The 19,700-nt window shown below is 43.6% G+C and overlaps 1 protein-coding gene across 1 annotated transcript in view; it reads right to left on the bottom strand.

Annotated features, from left to right (window-relative positions):
- The window catches only part of C2H1orf21 (chromosome 2 C1orf21 homolog), a 109,655-nt gene that overhangs the window by 11,389 nt on the left and 78,566 nt on the right, over positions 1–19,700 (bottom strand). The window contains exons 3-4 of the mRNA XM_056844308.1: positions 13,914–13,990; positions 1,669–1,729 (exon numbers count right to left, since the gene is read on the bottom strand). Coding sequence (XP_056700286.1) covers positions 1,669–1,729; positions 13,914–13,990 — 138 coding nt within the window. The remainder of the gene's footprint in view (positions 1–1,668; positions 1,730–13,913; positions 13,991–19,700) is intronic.

Raw genomic sequence — 19,700 nt, 5'->3', positions numbered from 1 at the left:
TAAGTGACATTAAAACTGGCAATTTTCAGAAACAAGTGGGAAGAGATTTCAACTTCCCAGGATACTGTTGATGATTTAGAAATCACCCCACCCCCGCCAAAAAAAAACCTTTCAAAGAAACTGAAACTGCTGAATTAGAATTCATCAAGAGGTTCTGGACTCCCACCCACAGCAAGCTGAACAAGGAAATGGGATTCTTCCATTATTATAGCTGCTAATTGTCTTAGTATAACTTGGGACTCCTCAGCCATTACAGGTGTTAACTAGCTTAGGAAAACTATAGAGCCATTATGAACAGTCTCTGTTCTTTTCTTGATTACATCTGAATTTTTTGCTAAGTATATCTCACCCTGTTCTTTATTGAACTTTGTGGCCCTCAAACCCTGTTTATAATTTTTTCTTTCATAATCTCATATGTAAGTGTCTGCCTATACCCACTACAATAATCTGCCAAGCAGGCTGTAGGCCAGCGGTTCTCAACCTGGGGCCATATGGCCCCCCGGGCCCCCCAGGATATTCCAAGGGGGCCACAGGTGAAAATTGCGTAAATGGGGGGCCATGGCACAAGACTAGGGGGCCACAGAGGGAAGTGAGAAGTGAAGAAAACAGAGAAGTGACCGAGAAAAGAAAAAAGAAAACAGAGAAGTGAAGAAAATAGAAAACAGTGGTAGAGGCGTTGTTCTTCCTTGTCTGTGAACATTGTTGTTTATTAGCGTGTTGTATTCCCTTTTTGTGGGGTATTTTTTGTAAATTTCAGTTTCCCAATAAGAACTGCATGTGTGCATTTTGTGTGGCTGTTTATGCTTCTTTGTTCCTTGGCTATTTACAAACAAAACATTTAAATAGCTACCTTTCTACTGGTAGGCCGGGGGGGGGGGGCACAGGAAGGAAACAAAGTAGCAAGGGGACCATGGTCGGAAAAAGGTTGAGAACCACTGCTCTAGTCCACAAAAAGCTTATGCTAGAATTAAACCTTGTTAGTTTGTGATGCGTCAATAGACTCATGCTTATTATAGCTGCCACAGACTAACAAGGCAACCCCTCTGAAATTATCATCATTATTTAGGGCCCATACTAAATACAGGATTGTTGGTTTTTGGCTTGCATAGACAATGATCGTTTCTACAGATAATGCATGAAAAACATAAATTGTGTTTGTGTTGCTTTATATTTTCCTGCCCCTTTCAAGGGAATCTTATGCAGTTCTTAAGTCGGGCTTTGAATTTCTGTTCAACTGCTTTTAATACTTGTGAGCCGAGTATGTGACAGCTGATTCTACAGAAAGATAGGACACACGAACACATGAAGCTGCCTTATATTGAATCAGATCATTGGTCCATCAAAGTCAGTACTTGGACAAAGTCAGCCTTCGACAAAGTCAGTACTGTCCACTCAGACTGGCAGTGGCTCTCCAGTGCCTCAGGCAGAGGTCTTTCACATCACCTACTGTGTGGTCCTTTTAACGGGAGATGCTTGGGATTGAACCTAGGATCTTCTGAATGCCAAGCAGATGATCCACCACTAAACCTAAGCAAATAAGTGAGACCTCTCACTGTGCAAGTAATACACCCCAATCTGATTCTTAGTCTCCTGGCATGGAGATTCACATGTCCTGACAGGCGGCATTCCATGGCTGTCACTTGGAAACAACTGCCACATCATCCTTACCTTTTCGATTTTCTCATCCAGCATTCTGAAAAATTCCTGTTGGCTTTCAGAGATGTGCATGCTGAAACACAAGAAGAACAGTGCATTGAGAGGCTCAGAGGTATTTACAAATTGGTGTTGTTCCTCAGACACATAATAGTTTTGATGTCTAGATTTAGGGCTGCTACTTTCAGGATGGAGCAGAAAAATCCAGTTCCAATCTAGTGATGTTTTTGTCAGCAATACTGGCAAAAGAATCTAATAGTTAATGTACAATACACGTAGATCACCTACCCTAAGTCTGATGCACTAATCCAGCAACAGAGCATGTCACGATTTACAGGATCCTGACCTTCCCCATGCAAGCGACCTAAGGCTGTATTCCTATATATGCTTGCTTAGGAATAAATTGCAATAAATGCTGTAGCACTTACTTGTGAGTAAATATGTGTGGGATTGGGCTACAATCCTATGCATACCTATTTCTAAGTCAACACATATAATAGATCTGAGATGTAAGAATGCAATCTTATTCATACATACCTGTATTGCAATTAATGGGACTTACTGCAGAATAAACATGTATAGCTGCAGGCTTAGAGAATAGAGCTGTAGGTCTACCACCTAAGGAGGGGAAAGGAATGGGTGGGAGGGCTCCTTTCCAGAAGAAGCCAGTTGGGAAAGAAATGGAAATGGCAGAGGGGCGCACACTTGACAGGGAACTCTGCACTCTTCTATCGCTCATGCAGCTCAAAGGCTGGAATAGGGAGTGGTTAAAGCAGGGGTTCTGCAAGACTAACAAACAGGGCAGGGCTAGTATGGGAAAAATGGCCTCACCACTCAATCCAGCTCCCCCATTCGCTTCACCCACTCCTCCTCAACAATTTAAAAAGGAGGCTAGGGGGGATCCTTGCATGCATTCTTTTTTTAGTCTTACAGACAATTGCAAATGGCACATAGCTGAAGAAGGAGGAAGACATATAACACCATGGGGAGAGGAAAATGACCAGTCATGGGGTGGTGATGGTGTTGGTGAAGAGAATAGGGGTCATGAGTCAGCCTGAGTTTTCCTCTTCTGAGCATGAAGGAGCAAGATCACACATCCTCGGAAGAAATAACAGAGCAAGGCCCCACACCCTCTGAGTGCTCACCAGAAGAACAGGGAACAGAAGAACAGGAGAACAGGACTTTGAGCCTGCAAGAACAGCAGTAAGGGAAAAAGACTATCCCTCTGAGCCGAAAGAGCAGGGACAGAGAAAGGGAAACCTATAACCCCAAGAATCCCCTCAGGCAGTGGAACAAAGAAGATTAAAAGCTCAGCTGGCATTGCAGGAAAAGAGGCGTGGCGTAAATTGTCACAGAAAGGGTTAAAGCTGTCAGGTGATATGGAACAGCTGGAGGATGAAGAGGGCAATAAAAGCGAGGGTGGCCGTTAGGCTTCCCATGGGAGCAAAATTGTTGAATTCCTGCTGGCTCTGATATCCTTGTCAGAGACTTCTTCCTGATAACCTCTGTGTTTTGGGAAGCTTTCCTCTTTAGGTTCCAGTTTCCAGCCTTGTGCACCTGAACTTCGGAGAAGACCCGTGGCCGGCGGCCAAGACCTTGAGGGCAAGGAACTTGTATCAGTGAGTGATCTGGTGCCTTTACTGGGGTGTGTTTGCTTCGTGCTTATCCATGTGTTGCCGGCCCCTCCCAGCAAGAGCAAACTTAGTATTTAGGCTTTGCTCAATCCAGTACCTCCATTGCTGTGATTGATGGCAGAGACCCATCCCTGCCTGTATGCAACATAAGGCACCTAAATGCTATCAAAGCGCGTTGGCCTCTGAGTCATACTTCTACCTATCAAAGAGCCCAAATGCCCCTTCCAAGCCCACAGCAGCTCATAATGCGTTGATAACTCAAAACAAATCTCATCAGCCACAACATGCTAAACATATCAGCAGCATTTAGGGTTCACGGTCATGTGCTAACACACATGTGCACTAGAGACCAGGCATATCTCCACAGAGAAAACTTTAGAGATATAACTCTGAAACTGGCTGGAGAGGTTGGAACCGTGAGAAAGGCATCCCATATTTTGAAAAAGGCCTTCCCCTAGATAGGAGGCAAAATAGGGATTGTGATTTAGTAGGAGCGGGTGCCAGAAACACAAGACTGTCCTGAGTAAATAGCAATCATTGGAGCATAGCTTTCACAGGGCTACATTCTGGTAGACTTGAGAAAAAAACATTTCTCTTAGAAACTCTGCTGGGATGCAGAAGGAGTCTGGTGGATAGACATATACCTGTGTTGAATGTACTAATTTTGCAAAACCTTTCATAGAACAAATCAGCAAGACAGCAAAGCTACTGTGATTTACAGATTTACCTTCAAAGGTCTTCTGTAGAGCTCAGATTTAGCACAACATTAAACTCATTAGAAATATCTAGTATACACTGACATTTCCCAGGTTTCTCACTCCCCCCCTTTCACTTCTCTCAAGGCAGAAGGTCAGATAATTTACTTCAATTAACTCCAGTGTACCATGGGGCCCAGGTCAGTGAGACTATGTTTCACAGTCGTGTGCAGGATTGGGGGGGGGGGGAATACTATTATTAGTTGCTGGCAAAGTGCTGTCAGTGCATTTGTGTGGTACAGGACGCAAGATGACAGACCCTGCCCCAGGGGAGCTTAAGAGGCAAACACACGCAGTAAGGTCAGAGGCTTTGACAAAGTCAGAGGACGCAGGAGGCTGAGCGGATGTATTCTGGACATTTGTGTGTGTGTGTGTGTGTGTGTATGATTAGATAGTCCAGTCATAAAATACACAGAAAAAAAGCCCTTCAGGCTTATTTCTTAAGAGGGTCTGGAATATGTGAAAACCTGAACTCTAGAATCAACGTTTCAAAGGAAGGGAGGTACCAAATGACAGAGGACCACTTTGTATGACCACATGCTGTGAGCCAGATGTTTCCCCCTCCCACCTCCATTCATCATGAACACACAATGCCGCCTCTCTAATTTTTCATTCTGCCTTTCAAAATAAATAAATAAATAAATAAATAAATAAATAAATAAATAAATAAATAAGGCATCGCTCAAAAGCTTGCGTACTCATGCCACTAGGGTTGCATAAATGCTGCAATTCTATCAAGAGCACAGGAAAAGGGCCGAATGTGACACCGGGCACAAAATGCAGCTTCCTTAAAATATTGACTTTGATTCTGAAAGAAAAGGCAAGTTTCTAGTCCTTACGGTTTGTTTTTTTTAAAGATACGCTTGAAAGTGCCTCCTGAAATCTCAGAGCAGCAGCTACAGAGTTCCGCGTGGCTGGGGTGGAGCACGGGCATCCAGCACAGCTCCTGACCCTGTCCCAAATAGCAAAAGTAGCATAAATGATGCAAAAGAGACACACTGTACTGTTACAAATGAAATGATAGAAAATAAAAGGAAAGCTTCAAAATATTTTGAGACCTTCTGAGAAGGGACTTTAGGACTGCCTAGGTGCAGAATTTCAGAGCTCTCACACAACTCAGCATACCAGCTGGTACACTTCAAGGGAACAGACCGTCTATAACTTTTTTCCGCCAAGGGCCATTTGGATATTTATAACATCATTCACGGGCCATAGAAAATTATCAACTTAAATTATCAACTTAAAAATTAGCCGACCAAGCCCCAAGCAGGCAGCTGCCCCAGATGACCCCCCCCCACATGGGCAAGCAGGCAGGCTTCCAACCAGTGGTGCACTCGCCCACCCAGTGGCATAGGATGGTCTGTTGCACCAGCCAGGCGTAGCCATCCAGCTGCACTCCGGAGTGGCTCCTGCTCCGCATGGTCGGGGCCGGATTCTACAGCCGGCTCCTGCTACCTCCGCCTGCAGGAATGAAATGAGGAACACTGGCAAAGAACTACCCCCCCCATGCATTCTGGCCCTGCCTCCTTTAACCCCTCCATTATCGCCACTTCCGCCCCCAGCCCTCTTGCAGTACAGAGGGAATACGTTTCTCCATGGCCCAGGTGGGAAAGGGTTAACACAGTTTCTTGGGCGGTCCTAGCAGCTCCATAACTAACAACTCTTCTGCAAGAGGGAAAAAAGGTTCATTTTCTCAGCAAAACAAACTCACATCTGCCTTGAATAGAGGCTATTCCTGTCCGCGGGAGGGGGCGGATCACCAGTCTTAGATCCTTCTGAGCTAGAGATCTGCCAGGATCCATGAAGGGACAGACCAAATGATTTTGCGGGCCTTCAACGGCCCCCGGGCCTGACGTTCCCCCACCCCTGACCTATACCCTATTAGTGCCATATTAAAAACAGAGCCACCAGGCTGCATGCGACAGTCAAAGCCCAAATTTTAGAAAGTTATTCTGAGCTATATGTAAATAATATCACAGTAGATAAATCCTCAATGACACTTACATCAACATCTCCTATGCAGTGATCTTCAGCCTTTCCAGGCCTAGGATCCACTCTTTAACCCCCAGGCTGCAGCAAGGCAAGTGAGCAAGTGACAGGAAGAGGTTGTATTATGACCTCACTAGTGAGAGCAGATTCCATGCTACAGATATTGCAAAGATAACTGACTGGGGGGCGGGCAGCCAGGCCAGAATATGACGGCTGGGAGAGAACCCTGCAAGGGAACATTTTTGTGTGGAGGGGGAGGGTGTATCTATGAACATCTCTGTGCTAAAAGGGAAGCCTGTCCATGGGTTGAAGACTATTGTAGTAGACGACTGTGAGGTGGGGGTGGTTCTTGTTTCCCCCCTTTTAAAACCCTCACCATTTTTTCCTCTGACCAGTAGTAGCTGAGAGAAGTTTTAATATTCTTTAAAACCCACAGTCTGTTACCCTTGATTGTGTGAGGACAAAGTTTCCCTTTCCTTCCCCCCCAGGTGAAAGAGAGAGGCTAAGAGGCTGAAGCTGATTTTAAAAGTATGAATAAAAATGAAGTTTATTATTTACAGAAAAGTTGTTTGATTGATGGTTCTTCTTCAGGAGAGGCACAAAGCTTAGATGGTTGCAAACAGTTCAAAATCTTAGATGGTTACAGGCAGTTCAGTTTCTTCAGGTGACTAATAAACTCAGATGTTGTTCAAAATGCATGTACTCAATATACACAGTGTGGACTCAGACTACACTAGCACGCAGAATACCAAAAAGAGGAGGTTCATCCACAATCTTTCCCACTCCTTAGATTTGCCCACCTCCTGTGGAAACAAATCTTTCTCCCCCAAAACACTGACTTCGATCCTGGCTGAATCCTGGCTGAAACAGGGATTAAAGGAGGCTAAAGCGACCATGCGTTTTTAAGTCTCAGAGTTTAACCCTGTATCCGTCACAAAGACCTACTGCTGGAACAGCCACCCACAGTGTGATTGTTCAGGTCCAGTCCTAGAAGGCAGGATGAGGGGATTCAATTAAAAATGCAAGTTTGTACAACAAGAATTTACGTCAACTTATTTACTGCATTTATATTCCGGTTTTCCTCCCAGTGGGGACCCAAAGTGTCTTACGTCATTCTCCACTGTTCCCTTTTATATTCACAACAACCCTGGGGGAGGGGGGGGTTCACACCTGGGGTCTCCCAGATCCGACACCCTAATTGTCATTCCCTGCTGCTATCAAATTGCAAGCCAAGCAACAACAAAAACCAGAGCCATCAACTACCAAGGAAAGGAAACACAATTTGCAAAATGACTTTAAGGAGGGAAAAACTACCATTCAAAACCTACAGGGCCTGGAAGGGAGAAGCAAAGTTTAGCAAAAAAAAAAAGGGGGGGGGGAGATAAATGTGAGTAACTGCCATCGCATATGGAGACTTCCTCCTCATAAATTCCATGTGGAAAATGGTTAGTTTGAACAAGGCTTGTCTGTGCCATGAGACGGTTCTCTCCATGTTCACAACTGCCCCTTTCAAAAATGTGCTGTGTGCTACCCTTTCATCATGAGGGACAGAGTTGGAAGAATTCAGCAGTTTCAAGTACCAAAGGTGGCTTATCCTGTTAATAAGCCAGCAAGGACTCTGTAAAAAGGAGCATTGATGGCCAGGCTAGCAAAATTATAGCCACACAGATATAAACCCTAACTTTCCTGCAAAGATCAAGCTATATGAAGAGCACGGAAGAGAGATGGTTCCGTTATGCCATTTATAAAAGGTGATACAGCAATTTAATATTGTAGCAGCTGATGGCCTGCTTGTCATGCAGAGACTGTGAGAAACAGCCAAAACCATCAGTTAGCCTGTCTGCCCTATAATGTCATCCAAGGTGGCTGGACTTTAGCATTTGAAGTTCAAGTCTGCCTCTTCTGTGCTCTAGGTGCCAATACAATAACATTTGCTCACAAAACAACGGCTTATTTTTCAGGAAAAATAGACCAGTCTATCCTCACAGTCACTAAAGCAGGGGTTTCGAACTCATTTGTTAGGAGGGCCAGATATGACATAAATGTCACTTGGTCAGGCCAGGCCATGTGTACCATAAAATCTCAGGTACCGGAGATACAAACTTCATAGAAGACACAGGCAAAGCCAATTAATGGGACTGGAATGACAGCTGCCAGAGTGGAATGACGATCTCAACATGCCCCCAAAATGCTAGTCCTGGGGAACAGCACACCCCCAGAAATGCATGAGGTGGAATAGATGGTTTGCTGTGAAAAGGAGAAGTGACAAAAAATCACCCCCCTGCAATAAGAAATTATCAGCAGGATCCAACCGGATCAATCTGTAACAGTATGGATGTCTTTAGAGCTATCATTTTACTAGCAGTCTGTTAAGCTACCACAGAAGGCTGATTCAGACAATTTTCTCAAAACGCATGGTAAAGGATCAAGAGCACAGTGTCCCATTCTACATAGTCATTAATGGGCATAATGTCTATCTACCATCTGAAAACCAATACAGTTTGAACATTAGGCATGTTGGATTCCACATTTATAAAACCTCACGCAAATGTTATGCTCAAGTGTGGACATCTGACATGCCCGGGGTAGGATGGGTACAGTCATTGGTAGGACAGGCAGACAGGATCTCTCTTGTGCACTGCTGCCTGAGGGACATATTTCTGTCACTTTGAAGATAGCTAAAATGGCTATTTGAATACTGAAAAGATTTCGTCCTGAAATGGATTATAAATCTAGGCCTATAAGTTAGGTGCCTTCAGAAGACGAAACAGCTTTCACCGAAGGGACAAGCACTTTTGGATTTCACTACACTTTAGGCACTCCCAGGTAGCCCCTTGATTTACTGAGGGGCTGCAGGCAATGAAAAGACATGGGAGACATGTAGAGCAACAGTGGAGGAAGGCTGCGGATGAATGCGATAAGACACGGGCAAAAGTTCATTTTAAAGCTTGCTCCGTGGCAGCAATGGTGCCAAAGTAAGAACACTTTCCCACCACCATTGTTTCGTTTGGCATTCCCTCAGTGACCCCTCCTTCCTAACTGATGTTTCAATTGCTGATTTTGTTATGCATTTTAATTCTGATTTTTAATTATTTTAATGATTGGAGGGTTGAATTTAATAGTTTAAAGATGATTTCATCATATGTGTTTTAAATTGTTAGCCACCTTGGTGGCCCTTGTAAGGGCAGAAAGGCAGCATACAAATTTTGTAAAAATAAATAAATAAGGTCCATAGCTGAGTTATCTGAATTATGGGCAACACTGATTCTACATCAACAGTTATGGATGCACCAGGTATGAAGTATAATAGGCAGCTCACACAAGAGCTATCAGTGGTAGCAAAAACAATCCATCGCCATCAACAGAAGCTGTGCTCACTAGATCACTATGAACATTTTTACTTCTTATTGGCAGGTTAACAATTCTTCTTTCATTTGTGTTTCGTTCCTTTGACTTTCACATCGAGATTTATTTTATACAAAAGTTCTCTTCTTTTCCATTGTTTTGTAAGTCGAATTTAATTTGTAACCAATAATTTTGTGTCTTGACTTCTAACCTGCTCATTCAGAAAAAACAGCCAAGAACTTGAAGTTTCCTGCTTTGTTTGATTTATGATTGAGTGGGTTTTGGGATAACGTGTCCCTGCTAGGGCAACAGCACCAAGTGGGGAGGGAATGGGCAGGAACTGAGTCGACACACTGCTTTTTGTGCCACTAGTCGCTGCAGCCACCTTCAACCCCTCCCCACTCATTTCTTCCATCACAGGTGTGCCAAAGTTCAGCATGACAGTCACTGCTGACTCTCCTGTGGCTTGGACCCCCCCCCCATTCCTGTCACTTTCCTTTTCTCAGCCCAGCTTTTCTGTAAAGCTGGGCTGGGAAGGTGCCCTTTAAAGGGCTGAAGGGGGGGATGGTGCATAGCAGCAAACTGTCTCATGCCATTCCTTCCTTTCATATTGGCTACAGGTCGAGAATCCAAACACACGCTCTACCTGCAGCCACCCCATAATTCCCCTTTGAACCAGCTCAAAGGAGGATTTAAAAAAAATGAGTTTGAAGAGAAAAGCCCCAGAAGTCCATGAATCATGCTTAGAATGTCATGCGGACATTCCTGTTAAAACGCAAGGGCTTCCTGCTCACCTTGCAGGAAAAAATCCTCTTGTGGAAACACCCCTGAACCTAAAGGGGAGATGTGATGGCCACTCACCAGGATGTCAGACATACAGTAGCCTCTATTTAGGGTGATGACTGTCCAATCTGGCTGAGAAAGTTTTATAACATGGGAATTTCCACAGGTACACTTTGAACACAGTAAGTTTGCTAATAAATGTCCTAATGACACAATAAAAGGATAAGTAAACCAAGCTGTTTTTTTCCAGTGAAGTACACTTTATTGCTTAGAAAGCAATAACACATTCATAAAGTCATTGTTAAGATCCAAGTTTCTATCCCTGTGAAACCTTTGCCTTTTAACACAGGAGTTGCCTGAGATATGAAGCTAATGATCAGCTATAACACAAGTAGGTACTGATGTGATGATGACGGTTGTCAAGGAAAGGGCAGCACAATGCCTCTGAGATGTAAGAATTACATGTTGATAGCCTTACAAGGCTAAGTCTTGGCTAAGTCTTCATCATCAAGACTTCATCATCTTCCATCGTTGGAGAACGTGGTGCAACCTTCCTCCCACAGGAACAGATGTGGCATCACTGTTTTCCCGCTTTGGGGAACTTGTCCCCTTTGTCCCCTCTGAAGGTCTGCTGCTGGAAGGGACAAGAGAATCGGCCTTGGCGCCGAAAGTTCTGATGATTTGACAGTCAGGATGGGCGTCTTGAGTCCTGTCTGAAGCGCTGCAAGGTGTGGTTGCTGCGAAAGGGCTGCTGAAAAGGTTTTCCCTCCCATTTGTAGGGTTTGGGCATGATGCAATTCTTGTCCTTTGACTCAGTGAACATCTTGTCCAGGAATTCGCCGAACAATTTGCCGCCCTGTAGGAGGTAGGCTAAAAGGAGAGATTTAGAACTTACATCTACTGGCCACGCCCTTAACCATAATGCCCTGCGGATAGCCGCATTAGTAGCCACAGACCTGGCTGAAAAAGAGAGAGTGTCCAGAGAGGCATCAGCCAAGAAGGCCTTTGGAACTCTATCTACCCCCTCCGTGATTTTTTGATCTGCTCCGAAGAGGAGCTTGGAAAGCTTTTTGGACCAGGCATGGGAGGCTCTGGCAATAATAGCTGCTGTGGTGGTAGCCTGCAATGCCAAAGATGAGGCTTCATGAACTTTTCTCGATAGAAATTCCATTTTGCTATCTAGACGGTCCTTGATGGACCCCACCCCATCCTCTGCAAGTATCCCAGAAGACTGCAATGCGGCCACTGGAGTGTCAACCACAGGACGTTTAAAAAGCTCCTTGGCCAAAGAAGATATGTCATATAGTTTTTTTCAATATTGGTTGGGAACTGTCTATTAATAGTGGGTCTGTCCCATTCTGTCTTAATAAGTTTCTGAAAATACTGAGGCAGAGGGACTTTCTTAAGTTGCTGATCATCTCTGGGAAAATAGAATTTGGTCCCTATGGGCCCTTTGGGCCAGGACTGGGACTTAGTTTCCTCCACAGTTTCAGCCTCCTCTGTCAGCTCAAGGGCTATAAGAGCTTTTGGGAGAAAAGATTGATAATCTTCGTATGCAAACAGTCTAGGCTGGTTGCCTTCCTCTACACAAAATTCCTCAGTCTCTGAAATGCATTCCCCTTCCTCCCTATTACTCCCTTCAGAAGAGTAGCTTGAAGCTTGATCACACTCCATGGGAGCTCGGGCCGACTGGGTACACACAGCCTTCATGGCTGCCTTAGTGAGCCAGGGGGAATGCCCTTCCCTGTGGGTACAACAAGGATCCCTTTCCCTAGGTTGCTCAGCATGCATGCAACAAGGGCTACCCCCATTGCCTGCCAGCCCTGAAGAACTGGCAGAGCCCACTGGAGAGTGAGGGACTTGGTGTGCCAGGGGCCCCTGGGAAGGTTGTTTCTGTGCGGCAAGGGCTTGACTGATCATGGCTGCCACATCATCTATAGTTGCGGTCCCCCCCCCCCCCCGAAGCCTCTCCCGGGGTAGGATCTTACTTTGTTCACGAAGGGTTGCTTGCTGGTGCTGGAAGTGGAGGGCTGCGGTTCTTCTTCTGAATCAGCATGAGCAAGAAGACTGCGAGGGGCCGCTGCCGCGGAGCCAGAAACAGTTTTCGGGGGTCGGGGCTTTTTTGCGCCTTTTTTTGCTGCGGCCGCCATGATGTCTCTTCTGGGAGGCCTTTTTAGAGACTGCCTGAGTATTGGTTAGCTCTGCGGCCGGGTTGCGCCTCTCCGAAAGACCGCCAGTACGGCAGACGGAGGGCTCCTCTGAATCCGGAGGCTGCTGGCTCCCTTGCGATCACAGCATGAGATAGTGTTCAGCCTCGGATAAAAAATCGTCCTCTTCCCCCCGGGGATCGGGTAATGGTATGCTCCATGTTTGCCGGGGTTTGAGATGACATCGGCAAGAAGAAGAGGAGGGTGAACAAAAGAATTGAGGACAGGGTTTTTGTTTTTTTGAAATTAGGAGAGAATAGTGTAGAATGTAGATAAGTACAGATTAGATAGCTAAAGGATAGAAAAGAACAGAAGAATTCCCTATGCTACTCTATGAATACAGCAGAGCTCTGCTGAATATAAGCTCTCCCCATCAAGACAGGAGTAAAACTGGAAGCCTGGGCTATCCACGCCCAGGAGACAGGAAGTAGAAAAAGATGATCCTGCCTCCCCTAGCAGTGGCGTGAATAACCCAAGCTGAAGATGCCCTTCGCTCAGAGTGGGAAAGAAAAGAGGGTTCATGGGTGCTTGCTAACTCCCCTCTGAGACTGAGGTTCAAGGGACACCTGCAGGATGGGCCAACTCAGCACTCACAGTAAATACATACCTTACATAAGCTGCTGACCTTATATCTATTTCAATTGCAACACAAAGGACAACAGGCTTTAGAAGTCATTGGTCAGGATTTCAAATTAAGCCATCTGGCCTAGATGTTTTTGGTGACCAAAAATTGCATCCCAGTGACCAGAGGGGAAAGATTTTTTAAAAAAGAATTCTCCTTTTTTGTTGTAAATGTCTAAAATAACAGAGTATTGGGCAGATGAACGTGTAAAAATGTTTCTGCTCTCTTTTTGTGAACTAATTTGACCGTTGACAGGAGATGTATACAGGCACCAGAAAAGACAAGAGAATACCGGTTTAAGTAAATCATGTTTATAGGAGACACTGTGACCATATGTGAAATCTGTCCAGAGAGGAATGGCATGTGCAAGCCACGAACACTGTAGGAATCCAACAATTCCCAGTCTTTAATTTGCAATGCTTACATTTGGAAAAGGAAATGAGGCTGGGATCAGACCTGCACAAAGCCCTTCATTCCTCAGACATAAAACCTCTCAGTGCCCCAGAATGGAAGGGGTAGGATAGAAAGACATGCCACATATTACATAAAGAGTCTGTGGTCTGAAGCTAATTTTTAAATAGCTCCAGGACTCACCATTACAGTTCAATTTGGTTGCCATACCAAATCAAGCTTTGCAATAACCATAGCTTAGAACCCAAGATGGGGTTTGAACATACACACTTACAAGCAAATAATGAATTAGAGTTGCTTGTGTCCTTTCATTTTTTGAAGGCATTTTGGTCTTTAGGCACAGGGGCTTCCAGAGGTGGCACAGTGTTCATAACAATGCAGACATCACACAAGACCATGGTTAGTACAAAACCATGGTTTGCAAATCCACTTCACATCACAGTTTGTCAGTTCAGACATGCTTAACCAACAGGTTAACCGTGTAACCCAAAAGCAAAAAACATAATACACTTACTTTGCCCTAGGTTGATGTACTAATCCTGGAAGCTCTTTATTAGGCTTAAGCCTTACATGTGAACTGGCACTTTTTTCCTGAAAGAGAAGGGGGGAAAGGGTGTTAATGTTTCTTTTAAAAATGAACTTATTTGCAATCAGATGGTAACTGAGTAATATAGAGTATACAGATGTAAAATTGAAGCGAGGTCAAACATTACAATGCTGGTCTGTGAAGCAGATCACAGAAACATCATCTAGGATGTTATGATAGCCTCTTTTGGCTTTTCACAGGGAATTACAATCTGTAAAGTGTATATTTAAAAGAGTACATTCTGCAAATCTTATGTGCTTGCAAGGTCCCACAGAGAGAGAATGTATTTATTCTAGATCCTAGTCCAACACTATCCATTGTGCCAAGCTGGCTCTCAGGCATCCCATAACAAGGACTTGAGAAGAACCCACAACATGGTCATTAACGCATGGTCGTTGTAACCTCCTTTATTCCCTGTTCCAGCCAGGATCAAATTTTTGTGAACGCACGTTACCTCATTCCTTGTCAGCTCAACCCTGTTTGAACACAAATGAACCTGGATTTTCCCATTCCTCTTGTCGCCCGAATTAAACTGTTCTTCTTGGCTCATTCCAGAATTACTGAGTGAGCGCACACCTTTCTTGGGTTGAGCATCGCCCCACCCTTTTCCAAACCCCTCTTCAAGGCAGCATACAGATAGCCAAACAGGGAAAGCACAGAAGATTGGCTTCTCTCACAGCCAATCATGAAGCAGTGTGTAAAGAGGCAGGGATTCAAGTGCTTCCTGCTTCCTCGGAGCTCTTTCTGAGCAAATGAAAGGCTTTTTGAAAACGATGCTTGGATTCCCCCCCCCCCTTCTTTAGGACTGCTCCGTTTTTTGTTTTCTGTTCTTAAAATACTTGGGGTTTGGGGGGAAGTAAATTTTCTCTTGCGAGGTAAGCCAATTACAGAGCAGCATTTAAAGGGGTGGGACTTGGGAGACTTGGGATTTGAACTTGGGAGACTGCTTTTCTGTATTCATGCGTCCATTAGCACAGTTATGCCCCTGATCATTCCAGCCAATGCAAACAGTTTCCCCCCAACCCGGGTTACTTTGATCCTGGCTGAAACAGGGAATAAAGGAGGCTACAGCGATCCTGCGTAAATGACCCATATCTGACCGTTACCCTGCATTGGGACCCCAGATCCAGTCTGTGTACTGTGTGACTTCAAGCATACTACTTTGTTCTGCATAGGATAGGATGTACTATATTTACTCAAAAGGAAGAAGACCCCCTTTCCCACAAAAGGTTATATACCCCAACAAATTTTTAATAGACATAACTGTAACTTGTATATAAATGTAAGACAACCCCCTCTTTTTTTTATGGCACACCTGGAAAAAAAAACCACTAGTCTTGCATTGGAGTAAATGCTGCAGTTCTCCTTTATGAAATACACATTCTTGCATACCAAAAATTTGCCTGTCAAGGAGATATGCTACACTAGGCTGTAAGTATCAAATCATTTGAGCCCCCACTAAAGCCATCCAGTCCTCATACATATTTACTACCTCAATTAGAAACAGACCATATTTTCATTCATTTGGTCCTCTTAAAAAAAAGCGTATAGCTTAAAAAAAATTTCAACTTACTGAAGGTAACTGCATGAGCTAAGTTTTGTAGCAATTATCATAGATTTATCTGTTTGTACCTGACACCTTTCTAAGAAAACAAAACCACCAACTTAAAATAATGGGGAGGGGGGATTCACACAAGCAATACTATGGGCTGATTTTAGTACAAAGCTATCAAGTCCTGCCAGACTTTTCCACCCATTCTTCAGTGGTACAATACAGGGCTGCAAAATAAAGAGCATCATCCATCTGCCAAGTTTTCTTGATTCCCCCATGGCAACTTTTAATCTTGCTTTGTCATAGTTATTTCTGGATATATTTTTGTCTTGCTTATGTGTATGATAAGCAGATATAGCTGTCAAACAAAGATGGGGGAGAAGAGGAGAAAGAGCTAATAAGACTGGAAAGGAGAGGCTATGCTGGGATTATGCAAAGTTAGTGGTGGATACAACACACATTAAACATGTAAAAAACAAAAAGCATCTTATGACACCTCAAAGACTAATAGATTTACCATGTCATAAGCTTTCATAGGTTAGAGTCCACTTCTTCAGTTGCATGAAACTTGTCTCCATATAACACATACACTCTCTGTATCTATATGTAATGCAAGAGATACAGACGTAAAGCAAAAACCTGTGACAGGCTATACCCCTTGAATCATATTTTACATTTTTCTCTCTCTACATATTTATTTTTAATTTTATTTATTTAAAACATTTATTAGCCACTTTCCTTCCTCACAGAACTCAAGGCAGCGTGCAATATAGGTAAAACACATAAAATCGAATACACAAACCCCAAAATTTAAAATTACAATTTAGGACTGCTAGTAACTTAATCAAACACAATCCTCAATAAAACCATCTTCAATTGCCTCTTAAAGATGGAAAGCGAGGAGGCCAGGTGCACCTCCCTAGGGAGGCTGCTCCATAATCATGGGTAGAGCTGCCGCTTAAAAGGCCCTCTATCGTTTAACCATCAGGCAAGCTTTGGCTTTTGGGACAGTCAGGAGGGCCTCTCCCTGTGTTCTGAATTCCAGGTAGGAACACATGGGAGAAGATGGTCTTTCAGATACCCAGTCCCAAACCATGTAGGCCTTTAAAGGTCAAAACCAACACCTTGAATCGGGCTTGGGAGTGGATCAGTATCCAGTGTAATTGCTGTAGTATCGAGGTCACATGCTCCCAATAGCTGGCTCCAACCAGCAGTCAAGCCGCAGCCCTCTGCACTAGCTGCAAGGGATAGCACCAAGTAGAGTGCATTGCAACAGTCCACTATAGATGGAACTAAGATATGGATCACTGTGGCTAGATCTGACTGAACCAGGAACAGATGCAGCTGATGCACCAGGCAAAGCTGGGCAAAAGCACTCTGAACCAACACAGCCACCTGGTTTTCTAAGGTGACTAAAGAAGAGAAGAAGAAGAGTTGGGTTTTATTCCCTGCTTTTTCTCTACCATAAGGAGTCTCAAAGTGGCTTACAATCGCCTTCCCACCCCCCCACAATGAGGTAGGTGGGACTGAGAGAGTTCTGAGAGAACTGTGACTAGTCCAAGGTTACCCAGCAGGCTTAATGTGGAGTGGGGAAATAAACCAGGTTCTCCAGATTAGAGTCCGCTGCTCTTAACCTGTACATCACGCTCGCTTTCTGTGTTCCATAGTAATCCCAAACTATGAACCTGGCTTTTCAATGGCAATATACCCCATTTAAGACAGGAGAATTCTCAAGTTCCTGGCCTGCCTTTCTACTAACCAACAGAACCACTCGTCTTGTCAGGATTAACAAGGATATATGCACACGTGCACAAAACTGTGAACTGAGTACACAAATCATTTTTAAAAAAATGCTTTACTTGTGTCCCATATTGTTTTTGGTGGCATTTCAGATGTGGCGTTAGATTCAAAGAAATCTTTGAATTCCGCTTGACACTGCGATAATATTTCTTTTCGAAGTAACAAATTGTCATTGAGCCGCCATCTTCTCAGGCCTTTCTTATCTGGGTAAAAAGAAATCTGAAAAGGTTTATGGTCTGCAAAGGTTCCAGGGAGAATAATTGTTTGTTCTACCTTGTTGGCCAAAATTTTGGAAATCCAGCCCATATTCATGGAGTAGGTATTATGTCTACTAGAATAAAAAGTAAAGACTTTTTCTTTGGGATGCTTTAATCTCCAGACGTTGGTCAAATTCCAATCTTCCATGAAAGTAAAAACAATGTTCGGTAGTCTATTTCCTTTAGAATGGCCTGTTTTATATAATTTGGGATCCATTACGCCATTCATGTCTCCGAAAATAAGAATTTCTCCTTGATTAAAGTCTTGCAAGGTTTCAAAGAATGTTTTGAAGAACTTTTCTTTAGTGTTATTGGGTGCATAAATGTTTGCAATTGTAAAGTGGTTTCCATCTTAGCCTTGTGTTAACAAAATCAAGAATTATCCCATTTCATCTTTGGCAACATCAAGGACCATCAATTTGTTTCCCTTAATGTAGGTGGCAACTCCTTTCTTTCTTGAAGGCGAGGAGGAAGAGTATAATGATCCTAGAGCCTTGCATTGTAAGAGACCTTTGTATCATTTTTTATATGGGTTTCTTGTAAGCAGATCACATCTGAAGATAGCTTCATCAGCTTTCGGAAAATTTTCTTCCTTTTGGTTGGTAAATTCAGTCCATTAATGCTTATTGAAGTTATCTTAACTGAGTGCACTCGCTTCGTCTAACTTGAAGCTTTCTTCTTGTGAGTCTTCTCTCTCAGTTGGTGTAAGTGTAGTTAAGGCTAGGTCTCTTTCTCGAAATATCATTTGGAAGGACTCTGGGGCAATTACTTGCTTAACAGTATTGAGCAAGCGCTCAACTTCTTGTTGCTCTTGAACCGAGGCCAAGGGTTGCAGATGTGTTAACAGTCTGACTATATCAGACTTTGTCTTCTTTGGGTTTTTAACGCTTGAATTGTCGATACTGCTAGGTAGTATCTTCTGAGCCTCTAGTCATACGCGTAGATGGTTGGAAAGAAAGTTCTTCTATGAGAGTATCTGCTTCTTTGTTGCTGACAATTTTAATCCCAGTAGGTAAAGCGATTCGAAGTGCGTATGGCGCTATCCAACGAAAGCGAATCTATTTTTGGTGTAACAATGTTCTAAGTTCATCAAATTGTTTTCTTTTGTGAATAACGCTGAATAAGGCTATCTTAATAATCCCATCCCTCCTCAAAATGTTTTACAAACACAGTTAGTGATTCACTAGCAATTCCTTAATGGAGACATGAAGTCTGCATAGGCCCCAAAGAACTCTGTCCGTCTTAAAGGGATTCCCTACTTCTATACCAATGTGCATAGTGGTTAGAGCATCAGACTAGGAAATACATACATAGATATACACACAAAGGGGTTCTAAGACTCTATACACATAGCACTGTGAGGAAAATTATGCTGAGAGAGGCTGAAAGTTGCCCAAAGCAAATTAAGTTTTGGAGCACAGATAACTGCAGTTCAAAAACCATACATTGTACTGACTACAGTTCAAAAACCATACATAGGTCCTGTCTCACTAACCTATTAGAGTTTTTTGAAAGCGTCAATAAGCATGTGGATAGGAATGAGCCTGTGGATATTGTGTATTTGGATTTCCAAAAAGCTTTTGACAAAGTCACCCACCAAAGACTGCTAAGCAAACTTCAAAGTCATGAGATAAGAGGACAAGTCCTCTTATGGATTGAGAACTGGCTGAAAAATAGGAAGCAGAGAGTAGGAATCAATGGTCAGTTCTCACAATGGCGGGATGTGAGCAGTGGGGTGCCTCAGGGATCTGTGTTGGGACCGGTGCTTTTCAACCTGTTCATCACTGACCTGGAGTTGGGGTTAAACAGTGAAGTAGCCAAGTTTGCAGATGACACCAAATTATTTAGGGTGGTTAAAACAAAATCGGACTGTGAAGAGCTCCAGAAGGATCTCTGCGTACTGGAAGAATGGGCATTAAAATGGCAAATGAGATTCAATGTGAGCAAGTGTAAAGTGATGCATATTGGGGCAAAAAAATCCCAACTTCACATATACACTAATGGGATCTGTGCTGGCAGCGACAGACCAAGAAAGGGATCTTGGGGTGGTGGTGGATAGCTCAATGAAGATGTCAATGTGCGGCTGATGTAAAAAAGGCAAATTCC

The sequence above is a fragment of the Euleptes europaea genome, chromosome 2 (assembly GCF_029931775.1).
Source record: "Euleptes europaea isolate rEulEur1 chromosome 2, rEulEur1.hap1, whole genome shotgun sequence".
In the NCBI taxonomy this organism is placed as follows: Eukaryota; Metazoa; Chordata; class Lepidosauria; order Squamata; family Sphaerodactylidae; genus Euleptes; species Euleptes europaea.
This window is presented reverse-complemented; position numbering and strand designations above follow the sequence as displayed.